This window comes from Bufo bufo, chromosome 3 (assembly GCF_905171765.1).
Source record: "Bufo bufo chromosome 3, aBufBuf1.1, whole genome shotgun sequence".
Classification (NCBI taxonomy): domain Eukaryota; kingdom Metazoa; phylum Chordata; class Amphibia; order Anura; family Bufonidae; genus Bufo; species Bufo bufo.
Window position 1 is genome coordinate 355,670,832 of NC_053391.1, and position 22,161 is coordinate 355,692,992.

The 22,161-nt window shown below is 42.0% G+C and overlaps 1 protein-coding gene across 1 annotated transcript in view; it reads left to right on the top strand.

Moving 5' to 3' along the window:
* Nucleotides 1–22,161, top strand: part of LOC120993420 (cell cycle control protein 50B-like) — a 69,972-nt gene that overhangs the window by 23,511 nt on the left and 24,300 nt on the right. The window contains exons 2-5 of the mRNA XM_040421927.1: nt 11,395–11,623; nt 17,144–17,254; nt 19,464–19,571; nt 21,111–21,201. Of these exons, the coding sequence (XP_040277861.1) occupies nt 11,411–11,623; nt 17,144–17,254; nt 19,464–19,571; nt 21,111–21,201 (523 nt within the window). The 5' untranslated portion in view covers nt 11,395–11,410. The remainder of the gene's footprint in view (nt 1–11,394; nt 11,624–17,143; nt 17,255–19,463; nt 19,572–21,110; nt 21,202–22,161) is intronic.

Here is a 22,161-nt window from a genome sequence, read left to right on the forward strand (position 1 = left end):
ATTTTAGAGATATTGTTCGAGGCTGGTATCTAGAGTACAGAGGAGACAATGTATCTAGTCTATCTAAACCCTCGCTGTTTTGGTATACTGCCAAAGCTGTCCTTAGAGGGAGGATAATGGCTTATGTGAGGGGTCTCAAAAAGATCACACTACAACTGCAAGATCTCAGCTTCTCCCTTCGTACTGCTTTTACCACTTATCAGGCCTCCCCAAATGAAAATACCAAGAAGGCCTGGCAACTGGCTAAAGGGAACTATGAATTGTGGTACGAGGGGAAGATGAGATGTGACATGGCTGGAATTGATGATAAATTCTTTAGAGGTGGTAATAAATCGGGAAGGATGCTGGCCAACCTTGTCAAAAATTCCAGGCGACAATCCCGCATCTCGAAATTGACAGATAACAGAGGGGTTATACATGACAATCCTGGCAAAATCGCCTCTCTTAGGAGATTATTATAAAGAGTTATATAAAGATCCGGGACTTAAGACTACCCTGTCGTACTTTGTCTAAATGTGTGGCGCTACCATCCCTCTCTGTTACCCAGCTGGATTCACTAAACTCCCCGATATCTGAGGATGAGGTATTTTTAGCGATTAAAGGCCTGCACCTACATAAAGCCCCTGGCCCAGACGGGTACACAGGAGAATTTTTTTTTAAGATGTTAGGTGAGGACCTTAAAACCCCTCTGGCGACCGTTTTTAATGGCATTCTGGCAGGCAATCCGTTATCTGCAAAAGACAACCTAGCTTACATTAAACTAATTCCCAAACCCCGACTCGTATCACCCAACATCGCTGATCAACGTAGACCTCAAGGTAGGAGCGAAGATCATGGCTGACAGACTCTCACTTGTTATGCCAGTTCTGGTTTCGTGGCCTCAGTCAGGGTTCATTAAAGGCAGGTCAGCGGTCTCTAACATTAGGAAAGATCTGACAGTGTTGGATGCAGTGCAGGGAAACCTCAGCTCTTCTCCGCCGCCGTCCCTGATGGCAATTGACGCGGAGAAGGCGTTTGATAACGTTCGCTGGGATTGGCTAGATAAAGTATTGAGTAGAATGCACTTTGGTGGCCCAATTAGAACTTTCATAACAGCTTTGTACACTGCCCCCAGTGCCCGCATAGCCATTCCAGGTTTTTTATCAGCCCCTTTTCTACTTTGCAGAGGAACACGTCGGGGGTGTCCGCTTTCCCCACTGCTGTTTAACCTGGCACTTGAACCATTGGCCCGCATTCTTGAGGGCGGAGACGTCTTCAGGGGAATAAAAGTGGGACATAAAGAAATCTATACTTCTTTATTCGCAGATGACATCCTACTGTTCATGGCGGACCCAGTTGAAGACCTTGAGAAAGTCTTACAACTCCTAGACTCCTTTTGTCCAGTCTCGGGTTTTAAAATAAACCTGGATAAGTCCGTGATATTGCCATTAACATCCCTGAAGTTGAAAGAATTGCTTCCGGGGTCATGTAGCAACATAATGGTGAGTAATTCTCACATTACTTACTTGGGAATAAAGATGGGAAAATCCTCATCATCCCTTTATAATCTAAATTACCCGCCCCTATTTAAAGCTATTGCTGCCGATCTTAATAGGTGGCAAAATCTCCCACTGTCCTTAACGGGTAGAAGTCATATTCTGAAAATGCTATGTTTTCCCAAATTGCTATACCCCCTGCAGGCGATTCCATTACTCCTTAAGCATGTGGACATCCGGGGCCTTCATTTGGTCTTTACTAGATTTTTATGGTCAGGTAAAAAGCCTGGCATTGCATTGGCAAAGCTGATGTTACCAAGAGATAAGGGTGGTCTAAATATACCAAATATTAGAATGTATAACCTAGCGTGCCTTTTCAGACACTGCCTGGACTGGATACAGGGGACTAGCCACTTCTCCAACTTCGACCTAGAAACTCACTTGTCCCATCCATGGCCATTGGTTAACTTGCTTCATACGAGAAGACAGTTCCTAACACCAGGTTTGAAACGCTCTGCTATTATACGTGACACGATTGTGGCGTGGAAGGAGGCGCGTAAGCTGGCAAAAAAGTCATTCCTGGGGTTATGGCAACATCCAGAATTCCCACAGGGGAGTACAAATAAGATGTTCAAGGTCTGGAGGGCTAAGGGTATCAAGACTTTGCTTGATCTCCTTCATATCCCTGATGAAAGATATCTAACCTTTTAAAGAGTTCAGTCAGAAGTATGGTTGGGGGGTTCACACGCTCTTCCGTTCCAGCAAGTCCACCTGTTTTGTAGGGAGAGATTATGTAATGTCACCGAGGAGTGTTTAGGGAATTCTTTGGTTTTCTCGCTGGGAGGTGGAAACTCCAGACTTTCCATTTCTCACATCTACCAAGTGTTACGCGACTCAAACAATAAAACCTCTGCGCAGGCCCTTTTCAAGAGGTGGGAAAAGGAGCTTCATGTCGCAGTTGATGCTGAACAGATCCTACAGGGATGGGTTAGGGTTTGCACGCGGCCATTTATGCATTTACCTTTCCCAAAAGAATCAACAATATGGCTTTTCTGACTGCTTGTCCGAAATGTGGGTTAGATAAGGCAGATCTGGTTCATTGTGTTTGGATATGCCCACAGGTTCAACGATTTTGGGAGTGTCAGATGCTGGATCAAGTCTACACTGGGATGCACCTTGACTCAGAAACCTGAGATTCTTCTTTCATGTCTATGGAGATAATATTCCCCCCCCCCCCCCCCAGGCTGCAGTGGATACGGCCCTACTGGTATCATTGCGTTGTTTACTGCAAAATTGGCTGAAGGCAGAGGTGCCCCAGATACATGAGGTCATGTCGCAGATGATGCGTTTTATGTACCTAGATAAAGCTGAGGCAGAGCTAAACAAAGATAAAAAGACCAAATGGTTTTTCAAGAGGTGGAGGATCTTTATTACAAACAGTTTTACCCAGGGTGAAATAAAAAACCTAATGCAAACGTTCAAATTTACAGAATGGTATAGTTTGGAGGCACTCAAGGGCACGTTAGGGGTGCTATCTCTTGAGCAATCAACTGTGTAGAGTGAAAGGTACATGGCACAATATAGAGTAATTTCTAATTAATGTGCGAATTCGACTATGGCAATGGTGATTATCGTCATGATGATTCGGGGGGGGGGGGGGGAATGGGGGTTTTATGGGAATGTTTTTGTTTATGAAAACCTGAAAATTATGTAACACCGACTGTATCTGAACTGTGTTTCAAAAGTCTGTACTTTTCTTGCTTACTGGTGGTACTAATAAAGCAAATAAAAAAAAAAAAAAAAAAAAAAAAGTCCAGCAAAATCTGCCTTCCAAAAACCGTATGGCGTTCCTTTTCTTCTGCGCAATGCCGTGTGCCCGTACAGCAGTTTACGACCACATATGGGGTGTTTCTGTAATCCACAGAATCAGGGCCATAAATTGAGTTTTGTTTGGCTGTTAACCCTTGGAAAAAATGTATTAAAATGGAAAATCTGCCCAAAAAGTGAAATTCTGAAATTTCATCCTTATTTTCCATTAATTCTTGTGGAACACCTAAAGGGTTAACAAAGTTTGTAAAATCAGTTTTGAATACCTTGAGGGGTGTAGTTTGTAAAATGGGGTCATTTTTGGGTGGTTCTATCATGTAAGCCTCACAAAGTGACTGCAGACCTGAACTGGTCCTGAAAAAGTGGGTTTTAGAAATTTTCGGAAGGATTTCAAGATTTGCTTCTAAGCCTTGTAACGTCCCCAAAAAATAAAATGGCATTCACAAAATGATCCAAACATGTAGTAGACATATGGGGAATGTAAAGTAATAACTGTTTTTGGAGGTATTACTATTATAAAAGTAGAGCAATTGAAATTTGGATTTTTTTTTTTTTTTTTTTTTTATAAATAAAAATTATTTTTGACTCAATTTCACCACTGTCATGAAGTACAATACGTGACGAGAAAACCGTCTCAGTATGGCCTGGATAAGTAAAAGCGTTTTAAAGTTATCACCACATAGTGACACTGGTCAGATTTGCAAAAAATGGCCTGATCCTTAAGGTGAAAAATGTCTGGGTCCTTAAGGGGTTAAAGGGTCACTGTTAAAGGGGCGGGCACTGTGGAGGTCACTGTTATGAGGGAAACTTATCTTTTTACGACACCCGGAAACATAAAAAGAAATAGATGAAATATACCCGTGCGAAGCCGGGTCCTTCTGCTAGTAAATAAGTGTTGATGTTCAGATCACTATTAATTGATAAGGAGCATGTATATATGGAGATATATTTCAATATCACACGTATTCTCCAAATAATATATAATCACAATTAGTCCATTATTAGTTCAAAAATATGCAGTTATAGTTGGTCCATAATTACCACTTGACAGTTTTTAGAACTCAAGGTAATAACGCTGCGATATTCAATGAGACTTTCTCTTTGCGGAGGTTCCTATTGCAGTGAACTTGTATGTTGCGAATTTCCTCCTATTTCTCTCCAACAGTTAGGGCTCATGCACACGAACGCATTTTCTTTCCGCTTCCGTTCCATTTTTTTGGCGGACCGTATGCGGAACCATTCACTTGAATGGGTCCACAAAAACAACGGAAGGTACTCCGTGTGCATTCTGTTTCCGTATTTCCGTTCCGCAAAAAAGTAGTGCATGTCCTATTATTGTTCGCAAATCACAGTCCGAGGCCCCATTCACGTCAATGGGTCCACAAAAAATATGGAACACATCCATATTTCATCTGTATTTTGCTGATCTATACTGTAGAAATGCTATGCCCAGCCCATATTGCTCATGTGTTTGGTGATTTAATAAGTTACTGTTTCAGTTTCCAATCTGCAAAAAATGGATCGCATACGGAAACCATACGGATATGTATGGTAGAATAATGGAACGGAAGAGGACTTAAATCAGAGGAAAAAAAACTCAGATGCGGAACAACTGATCAGTGAAAAACGTACCGCAAAACAACGGTCGTGTGCATGAGCCCTAAGTTTGTATCTAGCTATAGCGCACCACCTCCTCCAACTCGGAGAAACCAGCAGCGGCGAGTTCACTTCAAAATAGACACTAACCTACACTCACCGAATTATTAGGAACACCTGTTCTATTTCTCATTTAATACAATTATCTAGTCAACCAATCACATGGCAGTTGCTTCAATGCATTTAGGGGTGTGGTCCTGGTCAAGACAATCTCCTGAACTCCAAACTAAATGTCAGAATGGGAAAGAAAGGTGCTTTAAGCAATTTTGAGCGTGGCATAGTTGTTGGTGCCAGACGGGCCGGTCTGAGTATTTCACAATCTGCTCAGTTACTGGGATTTTCCCGCACAACCATTTCTAGGGTTTACAAAGAATGGTGTGAAAAGGGAAAAACATCCAGTATGCGGCAGTCCTGTGGGCAAAAATGCCTTGTGGATGCTAGAGGTCAGAGGAGAATGGGCCGACTGATTCAAGCTGATAGAAGAGCAACGTTGACTGAAATAACCACTCTTTACAACCGAGGTATGCAGCAAAGCATTTGTGAAGCCACAACACTCACAACCTTGAGGCGGATGGGCTACAACAGCAGAAGACCCCACCGGGTACCACTCATCTCCACTACAAATAGTAAAAAGAGGCTACAATTTGCATGAGCTCACCAAAATTGGACTGTTGAAGACTGGAAAAATGTTGCCTGGTCTGATGAGTCTCGATTTCTGTTGAGACATTCGAATGGTAGAGTCCGAATTTGGCGTAAACAGAATGAGAACATGTATCCATCCTCTGATGGCTACTTCCAGCAGGATAATGCACCAAGTCACAAAGCTCGAATCATTTCAAATTGGTTTCTTGAACATGACAATGAGTTCACTGTACTAAAATGGCCCCCACAGTCACCAGATCTCAACCCAATAGAGCATCTTTGGCATGTGGTGGAACGGGAGCTTCGTGCCCTGGATGTGCATCCCTCAAATCTCCAACTGCAAGATGCTATCCTATCAATATGGGCCAACATTTCTAAAGAATGCTATCAGCACCTTGTTGAATCAATGCCACGTAGAATTAAGGCAGTTCTGAAGGCAAAAGGGGGTCCAAAACCGTATTAGTATGGTGTTCCTAATAATTCTTTAGGGGTGTGTGTGTGTGTGTGTATATATAGATATACCGTAGATATAGATTTTGTGTAATCACCAGACGCGTTTCGGAGCACTAGCTCCTTCAGTGGCTTATCTAACAAATATAGTGATGCCATCCTTTTATAGTCTTCATTGTTTTGCGAAGTAATTATAAAGCTGGACTGGATTAGCCCGCAATTGGGTTGTGGAAAAACCTGTGTATGGATCAATTTCATATAAGGATTTTGTTTTTATATTTCTTTCACTGCAATATTTTTATATCTCCTTCTTACATATATACAGCTTCCTTATTCATCTATACATTCAATTATTTTGCATTAAACATAATTTATCTTTAATTTTTTTTTCCAAGTCCTGCGGTTTCTATGCGTTTTTTCATTTTAATGCGTTTTATTTAGAAATATTTGCATTATAGTTTATTACAGGTATTGGTTCACATTTAGAAAACCAGGACAAAATCAATCCAAAAAAAAAAGAGAAATATATATATATATATATATATATATATATATATATATATATATTTCTCTTTTTTTTTTTGGATTGATTTTGTCCTGGTTTTCTAAATGTGAACCAATACCTGTAATAAACTATAATATTTCTAAATAAAATGCATTAAATCAAAACGCATAGAAACCGCACAGGAACTGCAGGACTAGAATAAATATACTATTTTGCACTAAACATAATTATTTGAATGTATAGATGAATAAGGAAGCTGTACATATGTAAGAAGGAGATATAAAAATATTGCAGTGAAAGAAATAATATAATATAAACAATAGCCTTATATGAAATTGCGGGCTAATCCAGTCCACCTTTTTAATTACTTCACAAAACAATGAAGACTATAAAAGGATGGTATCGCTATATTTGTTAAGCCACTGAAGAAGCAGCTAGTGCTACACAATTTATATTGTGACACAGTGAAGGGTATGGTCTTGAAGGACAGCTATTTTCCTCCCAGCACTTTTTTTTTTTTTTTTCGTTTACATTTCGTATACGGAACCATTAATTTCAATGGGTCAGCAAAAAAAGGAATGTACTCCGTATGCGTTCTGTTTCCGTATTTCCATTTTTCCGTTCAAAGATAGAGCATGTCCTATTATTGCCCGCAAATCATGTTCTGTGGCTCCATTCAAGTCAATGGGGCTGTAAAAAAAACAAAAAACTGAACTGATATGGAGTGCATCCGTATGTCTTCCGTATCCGTTCAGTTTTTGCGGAACCAGCTATTGAAAATTTTATACCCAGCCCAATTTTGTTTATGTACTTACTGTTTAAACATTATTGTATGCTTCAGTTTCCGTTTTGCGATTCGCAAAAAAACGGATCACATACTGAAACCAAACGGCAAAACGGAACGGCAGAAAGGAACGGAAATAAAAAAACTGAACGGATCCGTTAAAAATGGATTGCAAAATACTGAAAAAGCCATACGGTCGTGTGCAGGAGGCCTAAGTATCACGGAGAGTCTTGAACCAGTCAAGACACAAACGCCTGATTACTGATGAAAGCCAGTCAGTCTCTCATTGAATATTGCAGAGTTATTACTTTGACTACTAAAAACTGTCAAGTGGTAATTATGGACTAACTATAACCGCATATTTTTGAACTAATTGCGATTTCTATATTCTTTGGAGAATACGTGCGATATTGAAATCTCTCCATATACACATGCTCCTTATCAATTAACAGCGATCTGAACATCAACATTTATTATTTATATGTGGATTGGAATTAAGGATATAAACTGAATATGAATTATGGGACTGTACAATGATTTGATTTAATATACACAGGATACTTATTGTAATGGATAATTATTGTATGTCAGTATACCATGGGTGACGTTTTAGAGCATTGTTCTGGATGATTTGTATGAATTAAGTAATTATAAGCTGTATGATATTTTATAGAATCAATTAATTATAGTACCAATTTTTTTACAGAATGATGCAATTATTCATAGTCATGTATTAAAATCTATAGTGGAATCCTGCATCTCTAATATTTTCTTTTTATTTATATATATATATTTTTTTGGAAGTGTATATATTTTTAATAAACAACAATATTTGTTTTATATAATTTTTGTAATAATAAATGTGAGTCCTGCATGCAGAAATAGGAGTGCATACCTAGTTTTCATATCTCTTTGTAACTTTCTTCTACTGGGACTGGGTGACCCAGTAAGGCACTGAACTCCCATTATCCATCACGTCCTAGTGTGAGCCCCTGTACTTTTATTACATTTTATTTTGATTACAGTAAAATATATTTCCAAAGTGAGGGGTCGGTGCTGCCGAGGCCATTGTTGGTCTTGCTGGTTGCAGTTGTCAGTCATCCAGAGGACTACTGGATAGGGAGTAGTGGACCAAATGGGTTCTACCCCAAATACTAGGTTTGTAGGCACAAACCACGACCATTACAAGTGGACTGATCTTCCTAGGCTTTTCTTCTGCCATCTAAGAAGAAAAACGCTGGCCAATCCTAGTGCAGTAGGAGGTGTCTTAGACTAGAAGATGCACAGTATGCATCAGATAGTCTGAAAAGTGGTATGGCCATCCTGGATGGCAGAAGAGAATCCTGGAAATTGTAGGATCTGCAGCTTAAAAGATGAAAAAGGGGGTGCTGTTAGTTTATCCAGTTTTCTTAAAAAGGTGGGTTGCTTTAAGATGTGACATTGTGCACATTTATGTTTAAAGTTTGACAAAAATATCTTGCTGGGCACCACATTTATCACCTAGCGCGAACCGTTGTGAGAAATGTGTTGCTAGAGAGACAAGCTGTCTAAACATGCAATCTATGGGATTAGTAAGGCTACATTCACAAGATGGTGAAAAACAGCCTTGTGATGGCTGGTCACATGGCCTTTTTTAGAACCATTGAAGCGTATAGGTCTATTCATACAGCCATTTTTTTTTAATGAGCCGTGAAAAACGGCCATTAAAAAGAATAGGACGTATCCTATTTTTGGCTGTTTTAGGCGAGACAGACCCCATGGAAGTCAATAGGCCCATTTGTAATGGTCGTTTAGACAGAAGTGCACCTGATGACCACTAAAAATGGAATGCTTGTGATTGGTACTTGGTTTCTAGATAATTTAAAAGGAGAGTCCAAAAAAATTGCCAATGAAATTCAGCCATTTTTCTAGGCTGTTGAAAATGGTCAGACAGCCGGGAAATGGATGCAAAATGGCCAGTACTGGCTAGATATTGTCAGACTGTTGGCCAATGGGTATTTCTTGCATTTTTCTGACTGTGCATCCTTGTAATGTTTCAAATGCATAGTGGCTTAAGGAACAGTTAAAGCATAGATGGGCCATACATCTTGTGCCGGCTGTTCTGTACATTGGGGACTATAATTTGTGGTCCCGAATGCACAAGCACCACAATCCGTGCGGTTGCCATAGATGGATCCAGACTCAACTTGAATAGGTCCATGATCCGTCCGCACCGCAAAAAATAGAACATGTTCTATTTTTTTTGCGCTGCATGGGCACAGACGGAAACCCCAAGGAAGCACTTTGTAGTGCTTCTGTGGGGTTCTGTGCCTCCGTTCTGTTCCTTCCGGATTGTAGAGCCATTCAAGTGAATGGATCCGCCTCCGTGATACGGTGTGCACGCGGCCGGTGCCTGTATATTACGGACCCGGCCGTGCATGAGGTCTTATAATGGGAGTTTGTCTGAGCTATACATTTGCATACATTTACCTGATTTTCACATAATTGTATCCACTACCATTCTTGGCATCAGTCGGATACATCATGTGTGCAGTTGACCAGGAGCCCGATAGGTAAGCTGTCACCTTTAAAGAAACCTGACATTGCATTTAAATGTTTGAAACTGCCCACCGTGCCTTTTTCATCTGGTTATAGTGATACAGAAGTAACTCTTGATTATTTTGAGTAAATCTGCAAAAAAATGCATTTTATGGTTTTCGCCATACGTAAATTAACTTGTTGAAGTCAATGAGGATGGCGCAAACATTCTGCAACTCAGGCTTTGCCAGCCTGCACCCCTTCCCCTGCAGCTTGATTGATTGTTCTCCAGGCCAGGGAACGTCATCTCCTGTTCTCGCAAGATCCGGCTCAGGCTCCTCTCGCTTTCACTTGCAGCGCATGCCCAGTAAATAGTGATTTACAGCCCCTGGCTTCAATGCTTAACTGCACATGCGCCGTAGGGCAGATGGGCTCTCCTCTCTACAGCTGCTGTACAGCACTGTTGACTGGGCATGCACTGGAAGTAAAAGTTAATGGATTGAAAGTAAACTTCTTTCCTTGTATTTTTTGCATCCCATCCCATTTTTTTGGCTATAGGTTTGGAATAGTGTTAATAGATTCAGATTCATCCTGCTTTGGATGAATCTGACTTTTTTTAAGCTTTGACTAAACGCTGATTTCCTGATCACCATACCTTCCTTTATAGTGTATTGGCTCCACTGCAGCCGAATAAACATGGCAGCCAGTAAGGCGAGACTATGCATGTCATGCACATGCGCTCTTACTGTAAGTAGCAGTGCATGCCGAACTGTATTGTAGAACTAATCTGAACCCAGATTTATTGATTGAGCCACAATCCATAATGAATCTGGGTTCGGATTCAATCTGTAATACAGTTTGGCATGCGCAGCTACGTACAGTAATGGTGCATGTGCGAGACTTGCATAGTCTTGGATTACTTGCGGCCATCTTCATTTAGCCGCAGTGAGGTTAATACAGTATAGGGAAGATACGACAATCGAGAACTTACAATGTTTACTCAAAACAGCAAAAAGATTCAGATTCATCCAAAGCAGAACAAATCCGAATCTACCAACATTGGCTTGGACACTTGCTGGCTACTGTTGACCAATGTGTATGTAGGATGACTATATGGCACCTACTAATATAGCCTTTCTTGTTATTCTGTGCTGCTTGCCATATTTCATTAGATATGTCCCATGGTTGGGCAACATTTTCTGTGTTGCCTACATGTAGGTGTTGCCCATAAGATGGACGCTAATGGAGGATCATGTGATAGGCTTGGTCACATGATCCTCCATCAGTGGCCATCTTATGGGCAGGGCCACCATGTGGAAAGCACAAAAGACTGACAACAAGGGACCTAACTTATGAAATATAGAAACTGCAAAGCACATCAACAAAGCCTATATATTAGCAAGTGCGTTAGTCATCCTACATACACATTGGTCAACAGTAACCAGAAAGTGGCCAACCAGAAAGCTCACAAACTGTAACCCCTACTTATTGGGTAATCTAATCTCATGTATTATCTTCTGTTCTATGTTTTCCTTAAGAAATCTGTGAAGAAGGATGAAGCCACCATCCAGGAACTTTGCAAATAAACATGAACCTCTTCCATCTCAGAGACCTGACAACACAGCATTCACTCAGCAGAGAATTCCAGCCTGGCAGCCTCTTCTCTCTGCCAGTATAATTTTACCATTTTTCTTTTTTATTGGATTATCCTTTATAGGTATTGGAATTGGATTAAACTACTCATCAAACAGCATAAAAGAATCTGAAGTAAGTAATTTATTTCGAAAACTAACAACTTTTATGAAAACCCTTCTACCTTTAAAGTCATTCTTTTGAGCTCATGCCCTACTTAAAGAACACTGCACCCTAAAAATAGTTTGCAATGCAAGTCCCTGAGATTTCCTCTTGTCGTAGTTATCTAGGTCTTCTCCTGGCACAAACACTTAGACAACTGCTAAAGGCAACCATTTTGTAGTGTTCATCAATCTTGTAATTTATCTTTAAATAAAAAAAAAAAAAAAAAAAATATATATATATATATATTTATTGCTCAAAAAAATAAAGGGAACACAAAAATAACACATCCTAGATCTGAATTAATTAAATATTCTTCTGAAATACTTTGTTCTTTACATAGTTGAATGTGCTGACAACAAAATCACACAAAAAAAAAATGGAAATCAAATTTTTTTTTTAACCCATGGAGGTCTGGATTTGGAGTCACACTCAAAATTAAAGTGGAAAAACACACTACAGGCTTATCCAACTTTGATGTAATGTCCTTAAAACAAGTCAAAATGAGGCTCAGTAGTGTGTGTGGCCTCCGTGCCTGTATGACCTCCCTACAACACCTGTGCATGCTCCCGATGAGGTGGCGGACTGTCTCCTGAGGGATCTCCTCCCAGACCTGGACTAAAGCATTTGCCAACTCCTGGATAGTCTGTGGTGCTGGTGGATAGAGCGAGACATGATGTCCCAGATGTGCTCAGTTAAATTCAGGTCTGGGGAACGGGCGGGCCAGTCCATAGCATCAATGCCTTTGTCTTGCAGGAACTGCTGACACACTCCAGCCACATGAGGTCTAGCATTGTCTTGCATTAGGAGGAACCCAGGGCCAACCGCACCAGCATATGGTCTCACAAGAGGTCTGAGGATCTCATCTCGGTACCTAATGGCAGTCAGGCTACCTCTGGCGAGCACATGGAGGGCTGTGCGGCCCTCCAAAGAAATGCCACCCCACACCATTACTGACCTAATGCCAGACCGGTCATGCTGGAGGCTGTTGCAGGCAGCAGAACGTTCTCCACAGCGTCTCCAGACTCTATCACGTCTGTCACATGTGCTCAGTGTGAACCTGCTTTCATCTGTGAAGAGCACAGGGCGCCAGTGGCGAATTTGCCAATCTTGGTGTTCTCTGGCAAATGCCAAACGCCCTGCACGGTGTTGGGCTGTAAGCCCAACCCCCACCTGTGGACGTCGGGCCCTCATATCACCCTCATGGAGTCTGTTTCTGACAGTTTGAGCAGACACATGCACATTTGTGGCCTGCTGGAGGTCATTTTGCAGGGCTCTGGCAGTGCTCCTCCTGTTCCTCCTTGCACAAAGGCGGAGGTAGCGGTCCTGCTGCTGGGTTGTTGCCCTCCTACAGCCTCCTCCACGTCTCCTGATGTACTGGCCTGTCTCCTGGTAGCGCCTCCATGCTCTGGACACTACGCTGACAGACACCGCAAACCTTCTTGCCACAGCTCGCATTGATGTGCCATCCTGGATAAGCTGCACTACCTGAGCCACTTGTGTGGGTTGTAGACTCCGTCTCATGCTACCACTAGAGTGAAAGCATCGCCAGCATTCAAAAGTGACCAAAACATCAGCCAGGAAGCATAGGAACTGAGAAGTGGTCTGTGGTCACCACCTGCAGAACCACTCCTTTATTGGGGGTGTCTTGCTAATTGCCTATAATTTCCACCTGTTGTCTATCCCATTTGCACAACAGCATGTGAAATTGATTGTCACTCAGTGCTGCTTCCTAAGTAGACAGTTTGATTTCACAGAAGTGTGACTGACTTGGAGTTACATTGTGTTGTTTAAGTGTTCCCTTTATTTTTTTGAGCAGTGTATATCTTGCAGATTTAGACACTACAACATAGTGTACAGTTTCTGGAGATACTCTAAATTCTTCCAAATTTGCACAAATCATGATTATGCAGTAGCTAATACATACAAATAAGTTACAATGGTTGTCAAAACTGGAAAACACCTTCCTCCTTTTATTGAAAAATAAAGGAATTCAAAGGAGGCAAATCAGCCCGTCGCCGTTGGTTAGACTGAGTCAGCCAAGTATCAGATGATATCACAGGGGTAAGCTGTCTCATCACAAGGTGCACTTTCAAAAGAGTGGGTCATCTTGTAAATACATGGTTGTCCACTATGGGTTGTCCACTATAGTTGTGTCCTCTATGATATCCACTTCTAGCAGGGCAAATTGATGGGTGTTTTCCAGATAATACAATCCCTTCAGCTATGATTTTAGGGGTGTATGCTATTACATAAGATGCCAAAGTGGCATTGAGGGTAAAACATGAGTATTACTGGTATTTTAGAAAATATTGTGGCATTCAAAAGAACCATTTCCAGCTAGAAATTAGAGAAGACCTTGGTATCCTTCATAAATGTTTGGGAATGTCAAAGCATATACATGTGTGAAAATGATTACTTAGGACAATATTTGTTCTCGATAATTGCATTGTTTAAACATAGCACTGATCACCTGTTTGTTGGGTGATTGCATTTTTATGACCTGTATAAATGATCCAAAGGCCTTCCATCAGTATCCACCAGTCGCAGGCTATAATTTTCTGAAATACTCCTAGTCCCAGTAGCGCAGACCCCCCTCCCTCTCTCCTCTACCTTCTGAAGGGCACGGCCGCCGAGGTAGCTCTGTACCCTCATGCAAGATGTGGCTTTGTCTCCCTACCCAAACCCCTGCAGGAAATAGAGGGGAAAATATACAGGAACATAGTACACTTGCTGTCAGTGCTGATTGCTGAAGTCCCCATTGTCTCTAGTTATTTGCTGGGACAATAAGGAGATAAGAGGCACTGCAGCTATCAGCCCTGACAGCAAGTGTACTAAGTTCCTGTACAGCTTTGATTGCTTCATCCCCATTCTCCTATTTCCTCTGTGCTCAGTAACTAACAGAAGTGCAGGGAAGATAGAAGTGGGCAGAGCTGCCAGAGATCAGAGCTGGCAGCATGTCATATAGGCAGGGGCTGGTCAGAAATATGGTAGGGCACATGTAGAGAGGTGGGGCGGCGAATGGAGAGAAGAGGCAGGCTGAGAAGCTTGCCACTGTTTGTTATGCATAGCCCTCTTCAGTGTACAGAACACTCTAAAGATGGGTTCCCCTTAGCAACACTGTGACACTATACAGACTGTTTTCTTTTCTTTTTAAATGCTTTATAGTGAACATTTCACACGTTAACATACACAAGTTAGGTAAAGAGTAGAGGAAGGGAAGGCGAATGAGAGAAACCCAAAATATAGTAGCATTATAGGACATGTAGTAAGACAAAGGCATACGAATAGCCCAGAACAGTCCTACACAAAAAGTAGTCCATCTGTCAAGGCGCAAAAAGAAAACCTTGGACTAAACAGGTTAATACAGCAATGATGGTCCATACATCATGTCCTGTAGAGAAAAAAAAATCATGTACAAAAGTATTCATGTACAACAGCAATCTGTCACAATTGTAACATTTGGACTGCAAGAGGGAAGGGAATGACAAGGACAGAAGGGGGGGGGGGGTAAAGGGTGACTAAATCATAATGTGCGACTTTCCTGAGCAACCAAAGTGGAACATAACACACCAAACCTGATTTTATACAAACACAAGTTGTGCTGTTATTACAACGAGCCAGGGGTGGACTGGGAACTTAAAGTGGCCCTGGAAAAAATAATAAAAGTGGCCCCGGTTTGCAGTTGGGTCCAGGAGGCAGGGCCATCAATACCATATTGCAGCACATTATACCACCCCAACAGAGTCAAATGCCACAGTCCATCACAAAATAATGCTGCCAGCAGCACAAAATACATCCCCCCCCCCCCCCCCCCAAAAAGAAAAAAAAAAACATCCACTGGCCGGCCATGAGGGCCGCCCAGGCGGCCACCTTGACATTGGCCCACCAGGAAATTTCCCTGTAAGGTCTATGGCCAATACGCCCCTGCAATGAGCCATGAGACGCAGATTGTTCCAGATACCATGTGGTATATAGAAAATCTCGTAGCCTCTGCTGAATTCTACTGTAGGTGGTAGCATCTGCATGAAAGATTCCTATAAAGTTAAAAAGCCTTAAACTTTACGATAAGTAAAGATAACTTTTGAATACACAACCTAACAGTAGATAGATTAGGAGAAAGCCATTCTTGTAGAATAGATTTACATAGAACCGTGGAGATTATGAACACTTTTTATTGCTCCTCTCATCCAGGATATGTAGAATGGCCATCTTGGCCAAATATTGTCCACTCTGGAATTAAAGGAACAAAATGTAATGAATGTATTGTAGCAAAGGATTCTATTGGTATCCAAGCAATTTGGGTTTGTGAATGACGCCCAAAACGGTGATCTAAATCTTGCATCCATGTGAGCACATCTAGACAAGTGGACATAGTGGTTCGCCCAATAAGGTAATTACGTAATGGAGAATTGTATGCTTTGTGCTCTATTTTAATAGCCATATCCCCATTATGAGGAAGCATCATATCAGTTTGCCCTATATAAGGAGTCTAACATCTCTTTAGTAGATAAAAGTATAGCTTGGAAGAAAGAAGAGACAGAGGGGATATGATAGAAACTTTTAAATACATAAAGGGAATCAACTCTGTAAAGGAAGAGAGCATATTTAAAAGAAGAAAAACTGCTACAAGAGGACACAGTTTTAAATTAGAGGGGCAAAGGTTTAAAAGTAATATAAGGAAGTATTACTTTACTGAGAGAGTAGTGGATGCATGGAATAGCCTTCCTGCAGAAGTGGTAGCTGCAAATACAGTGAAGGAGTTTAAGCATGCATGGGATAGGCATAAGGCCATCCTTCATATAAGATAGGGCCAGGGGTTATTCATAGTATTCAGTATATTGGGCAGACTAGATGGGCCAAATGGTTCTTATCTGCCGACACATTCTATGTTTCTAAAAGCAGAAAAGTGGTGTGACCAAGTCGTCATAACGGATTTCTGTTTGGAATAATTTAAAGGAGAAATCAACCGTTTAGTATGAATCGTAAGATTAGCGACTAGATCTTGTACAGGCTGTTTTGTACTAAAAAAAAATACACACATTTCCTTAATAAAGTACATTACAAAAATGTAAAATCCCTGTCCCTACACTCTATTAAAAACAATTGAAATGACTGTTACCCTTTAATTGATAGACCAGGCTGATTAGGCCCGTTTCTAAGGGTTCATGCACACGAGCGTGTGACCACAAATGGCAGTCCGCAATGCACGGGCACTGCCCGTGTACACGCTGTTTGCGGTTGTGGACACACTAACTTGAAAGGGTCCGCCATCTGCAAAAGACAGTCTGCACCGCAAAAAAAAAAATAGAACCGGGTTCAACAAGCTTCGCAACTCCAGCTGCTGTGAAACTACAAATCCCAGCATGCACACTTGCTCATCTGTTCTTGTAACTGCCAAAAAAGTGAAAGGATGATTCTAGGAGTTGGAGGTTGCTGATCCCTGCCATAGAGTATTACATGAACAGATAATAAACTTTTTGTTTCCTTTAGCATGATTACACAGGAGCCCTTGATGGTGAAGCCTGTTTTAATTGTACCAGTGCTAATGCCTCAAGACCCTGCATCTGTAACATTCCTTTCAATATAACAGAAGACTTTCAGGTAAGTTCCATACTGCTGCATCCCTTTAAAATGAACCATTTTAATGTACAATACAGTTCTTGTTTTACTGTCCTGTTTTAGTGTTTTTTCATCTGTTGCGAGCTGCAGATGTTTGGCCTGAAGGCTCTCTTGGTCTGGATACAAACACTGTATGAACGTTGATGTCCATAGTCAGCAACCCACTGTCCAATGATAGCTAACTCTTACATCTCTCCAGCGGTTACGTGAACACTATCCTTTTATTTTAGAGAATTGAAATGTTCATTTTTCTGTGCATTCTGACATGACCTAAAATGTTGTTGGTGAGATCTGTGAACTACAGTAGGACTACCCGTGATTGGTAGAATGAATGGTCTTCTGAGCAACATGCACTTTTAGCTACTGACTTAGAGAGAATCTGATCTGCACGGTCTTCATCCTACAGGATGCTGGGAGAAAACAGCCCTTCTAGGGCCAGACTCCTTAGAAAACAGTGTTGAACTGGGGTTCCTGGGGCCCACCAGAGGAAATTACCGTATTCTCCAGGCCCAACTCCTATATCATAAATAAAGTTTAAGGTTTTGAATGAAAGAAATGGCCCCTAGAGGCAAGTGATCAGGGCCGGTGCCACCATTAGGCGAACTAGGCGTTTGCCTAGGGCGCCGGCCTGCTGGGGGCACCCTGGTGGGCTCCCCCTGTCTGGGGCTGCATCACTGGGCGAGCGGCTCTTGAGCTGCCCCCAGCGCCGTTACAGGGGGGCCAGGAGGTGGAGGTCCTTCTTAAATATGGTAGAGCAGGCATCTGCTTACCCTGATGGCAGGTGCCTGCTCTGCCAGTAAATTACCGGAGGAGAGGAGGCTGTTCTAGCAGCTCCCCACTCCTCCCTCGTGCGCCCTCTGTGTTGCCGGAATATGTCATTCCAGCCCCGGCATACTAAACAGCTGGAGGACTGAGGAGCTGCACCACACTGGACCCCAGGTGAGTCTTTAAATGTCAGAGAGACACACACAGGCAGACAGTCAGTCAGTGAGTGAGTGTATGTCTGTCTGTCAGTAAATGTATGTGTGTCTGTGAGTGTGGATGTCTGTCTGTCGGTCAGTAAGTGTCTGTGTGTTTGTCAGTGAGTGTCTGTGTGAGTGTATATGTGTGTGTGTTTGTCTGCCAGTGAGTGAGTGTGTCTGAATGAGTGTCTGTCAGTGAGGGTCCATTCACACATCCGCAACGTGTTTTGCGAATCCGCAAAACGCTGACAACGGCAATGTGCGTTCCGCATTTTGCGGACAGCACATTGCCGGCACTATAGAATATGCCTATTCTTGTCCGCAATTGCGGACAAGAATAGGACATGTTCTAGTTTTTTCGGGAACGGAATTGCTGACCTGGAAGTGCGGGTCCGCAATTCCGTGTCTGGGCAGCACATCGTGCTGCCCCATAGGAATGAATGGGTCCGCAATTCCGTTCAGCAAAATGTATGTGTGTCTGTCAGTGACTTTCTGTGTACGTCATTCAGTGAGTGTCTGAGTGCGTGTCTGTCTGTCAGTGTGTGTCTGTCAGTGAGTGAGTGACATGAGGGGGCGGCAAAATGGATCTTTGCCTAGGGCGGCAAAAATCCTTGCACCGGCCCTGCAAGTGATTGGCTCCAAAGGAAGCCAAATGTTTCATTTCTTTTAGATCCTAGAGCCCATTATGGTATCGGAGTCTAGGTCCACTGGAAGATCCTCTGGTATTCTGTTGGGCCAGTCTGAACCTGTTAGAAAGGGCTCAAAGTGGGATAAATAAAACGAGGGATACTCTCGTCACTGATTCCCTGGCATTCTGATGCCTAACTCTCTGGTCTCTACTTCTTGACACGTAGGAAATGCCTGGAGATACCTTCTCAGCTAATCAAAGGGCACTGAAGTGACCTGCCTCTGCCAGTGACTGGCAGAGCAGGTATTTCCTTAGACCAGACAGAGCAGTTGGGAGCAGCGGGGGTATTGCTGAGGGTGAGCATTCCTTCCTTTTTAATTTTTTTTAAACACCCTTTGAGCCCTCCCAGACCACTCCTTTTGTGGGTATTGTAGTTAGCTGGGATCCAACCTCATTTATTCCATCAAATGATTTTTCCATTGTGTCTCTGTGACATGCTAGACTTTTTTAGTATCTTTAGTAACTTCCATTTTACGCTATGTGAAGGTTAGTATCTGCACTACTATCTTGGCTGATACAGGTCTATACTTTCTTATTCTAGGGAGCTGTTTTTATGTACTATGAATTATCAAACTTCTACCAGAACCACTATCGGTATATGATATCTAGGGATGAAAAACAATTAAATGGAGACCTTTCTAGTCTAACGGTAGGTACACACTTTGATTCTCTGTATAATTATAACTTTGCATCACTTCTTGCTTTTTTCTTTTTTTTATGCCAAATTGTATACTTGCAAGTAGTAATTAACTTTTTCCATGAGCGGATCCACAGGCAATTATTGAGATTGAACCATAACTGCTGTTGATTCTTGGAGAGCTACATTTACATGTAGCTATCATTCTACTGTGATCATTACTCCCTATGCAGATTACATCCAGGTTTATACAGAGCTGCCAGAAAATGGTTTTTTTTTTTTTGTTTTTTTGCCACATAAAATATGCAATCGCCAATGAATGAGCCACTTACTTGGGCAATTATTGGGAATGAGCCTTCATATGAACAGTTGTTCCCAAGAATTGTCCTCATTGTTGGCCCAGCCATGGTTCCCGGAAATAAACCCACAGCTGTGTACCCGCTCCCATTTAAAGGGGTTATCCCATGATTAATGTAAAAATGAAAATCATACACAGTCTAGTACATGCCAACCTCTTTCTAACAAAGCTAGAATCAGTCCTCTACCTCACATACATCCAGAGATCTCCTCATTCATTGCTCCAGTTACTTGGCTATACTTAGACTCAGACTTAGGCTAGACTCCTTTTCATCTCGGTGAGCAGGACAAATAAATAAGTAAAAGAGCAAACAGCAGGTGGCGCTATACAGGTAGATTTCATTGAATTATTCAGTAGCTATAATAAATTTTGAATTACATGCAATTACAAAAGTATTCAGATCCAGGTGCTGGTTTGAAAACGATAGAATATTATTTGGTAATTAACGGAATTGGCTGTAGTACCCCAGAATGGCCACTACAGTGTACAGAACTCTGGTGCTTCAGCTCCATACATTGTTTGTTTACTTCCTGGCATCATGTCTGCAGGTAGCGGCTGATCTGTAGGGGTGCCGGATATCTGTCACCTACTGGTTTGATATTGATGACCTGTGGATAGGTCATAAATATCTATAACCAGGAGAACTCCTTTAAGTAATAGTAAAGATGGGATCAACAATATAAAATAATATTGCAGAACAGTCGAAAGAATTTACAAAGGCAAATCTGGACAGATGCACAGATTGACCCCCTGTGCAAGGAACATTACCAATTCAAGTGAACGTGTCATCACAACCGGGACTGGATAACCTGGGTAGAGATGCACGAATGTGTGACCAAGTCTCTGGTATGGGAACTGCCCAGTTTGACTTGCATTTAAGGGGTCATATAAAAAAAAAAAAAAAAAATAATAATTATATATATATATATATATTAGTGCTACACTGTGAAAACGCCCAATCTTTTACAGCAGATTATCTTGGTTTTTAAACATGTGGCTTCTATAGGTAAAACTCTGTGCTATTGATGTTTACGGACACCCTCCGGTTATATTCACATGGAGCGGACATACCTTTTTTGCTGCAATTGTTTGCACATTTGAGGCAACATTTCTGATATGCTTATACCATATGAATATATCTGTACAGGGAAATGTTCCTTTTTGTGACATACCTTTTTCCTGTTTTATCACAGAATCCTGCCAATGAGTGTGCCCCATATAGAGTGAATGCTGAACAAAAGCCAATTGCTCCATGTGGTGCTATTGCAAACAGCATGTTTAATGGTAAGGGTTGTGCAATTGTGGTAATGCAGTCTGACCCAGTGTTTTTGTATAATATGTAAAAAAAAAAAAATGTACAGTACTGACAGAGCATAGCGATGGCATTTTAGTCATTGACATGTTACTACTCCATACATGGCTGAAACTAGATTTTCAGACACAGCGTAAAGGGGCATTTCACCTTATTTCTTGCCAAGGAGAGATTGTATTTTGGTGGAAATGTATCAGAATAGGTTGTTGCTTTTTGCTATTGCTTTTGTAGATAAATGACCAAGGAAAAGGTAGGTCTGTGTTTCCTCATCCTATTTCTGACAGCTGGTAACCAGAATAAAGGAACACTCTGGGCAATAGCGATAAAGCCTGTGAGGCCCTATTTGCACAAATGTATTAATCTTCAGTGTGGCGACCACATGGATGATATTTAATACGGCAATAGGTCTGTATGTCTGCTTAACCCCTTAAGGACAATTGCCGTACATGTATGTCACAGCTGGACGTGACTTAAGGACCAGCGACTTACATGTACGGCACAAGGTCCGCCGGGTGCTGGGAGGGAATCGCGGGGGAATCGGGGCACCATGGCAGGCATCCATGCCAGGTAAGGGCAGAACCGCCCACCTGCAGCTCCAAGCACTGCAATTGGCCGGTCAATGAAGACACGCACATAGCACCGGAAGCAGTATGGCCCTGCGGCCAGCACCTGTCTCCTCCGAGGTGAGGCAGGGGACACCAGTGTTTGGCGTCCCCTGCCAGCGCTGCTATTGGCTGGAACAACGCTCCAGCCAATGGCAGTGCTATAGCCACACAGGAAAGGGCAGAACCTCCCTGCATGCAGCCATTCTAGCAGGAGACTGCATGCAGAGAGGTTCTGTGCCTTTATGTGCGGCTTGTTGGCTTGCTGGGACTTGTAGTGCACCACCACTGTGAAGAAAGAAGATAAAAAGAACATCTGGAATTTTTTTT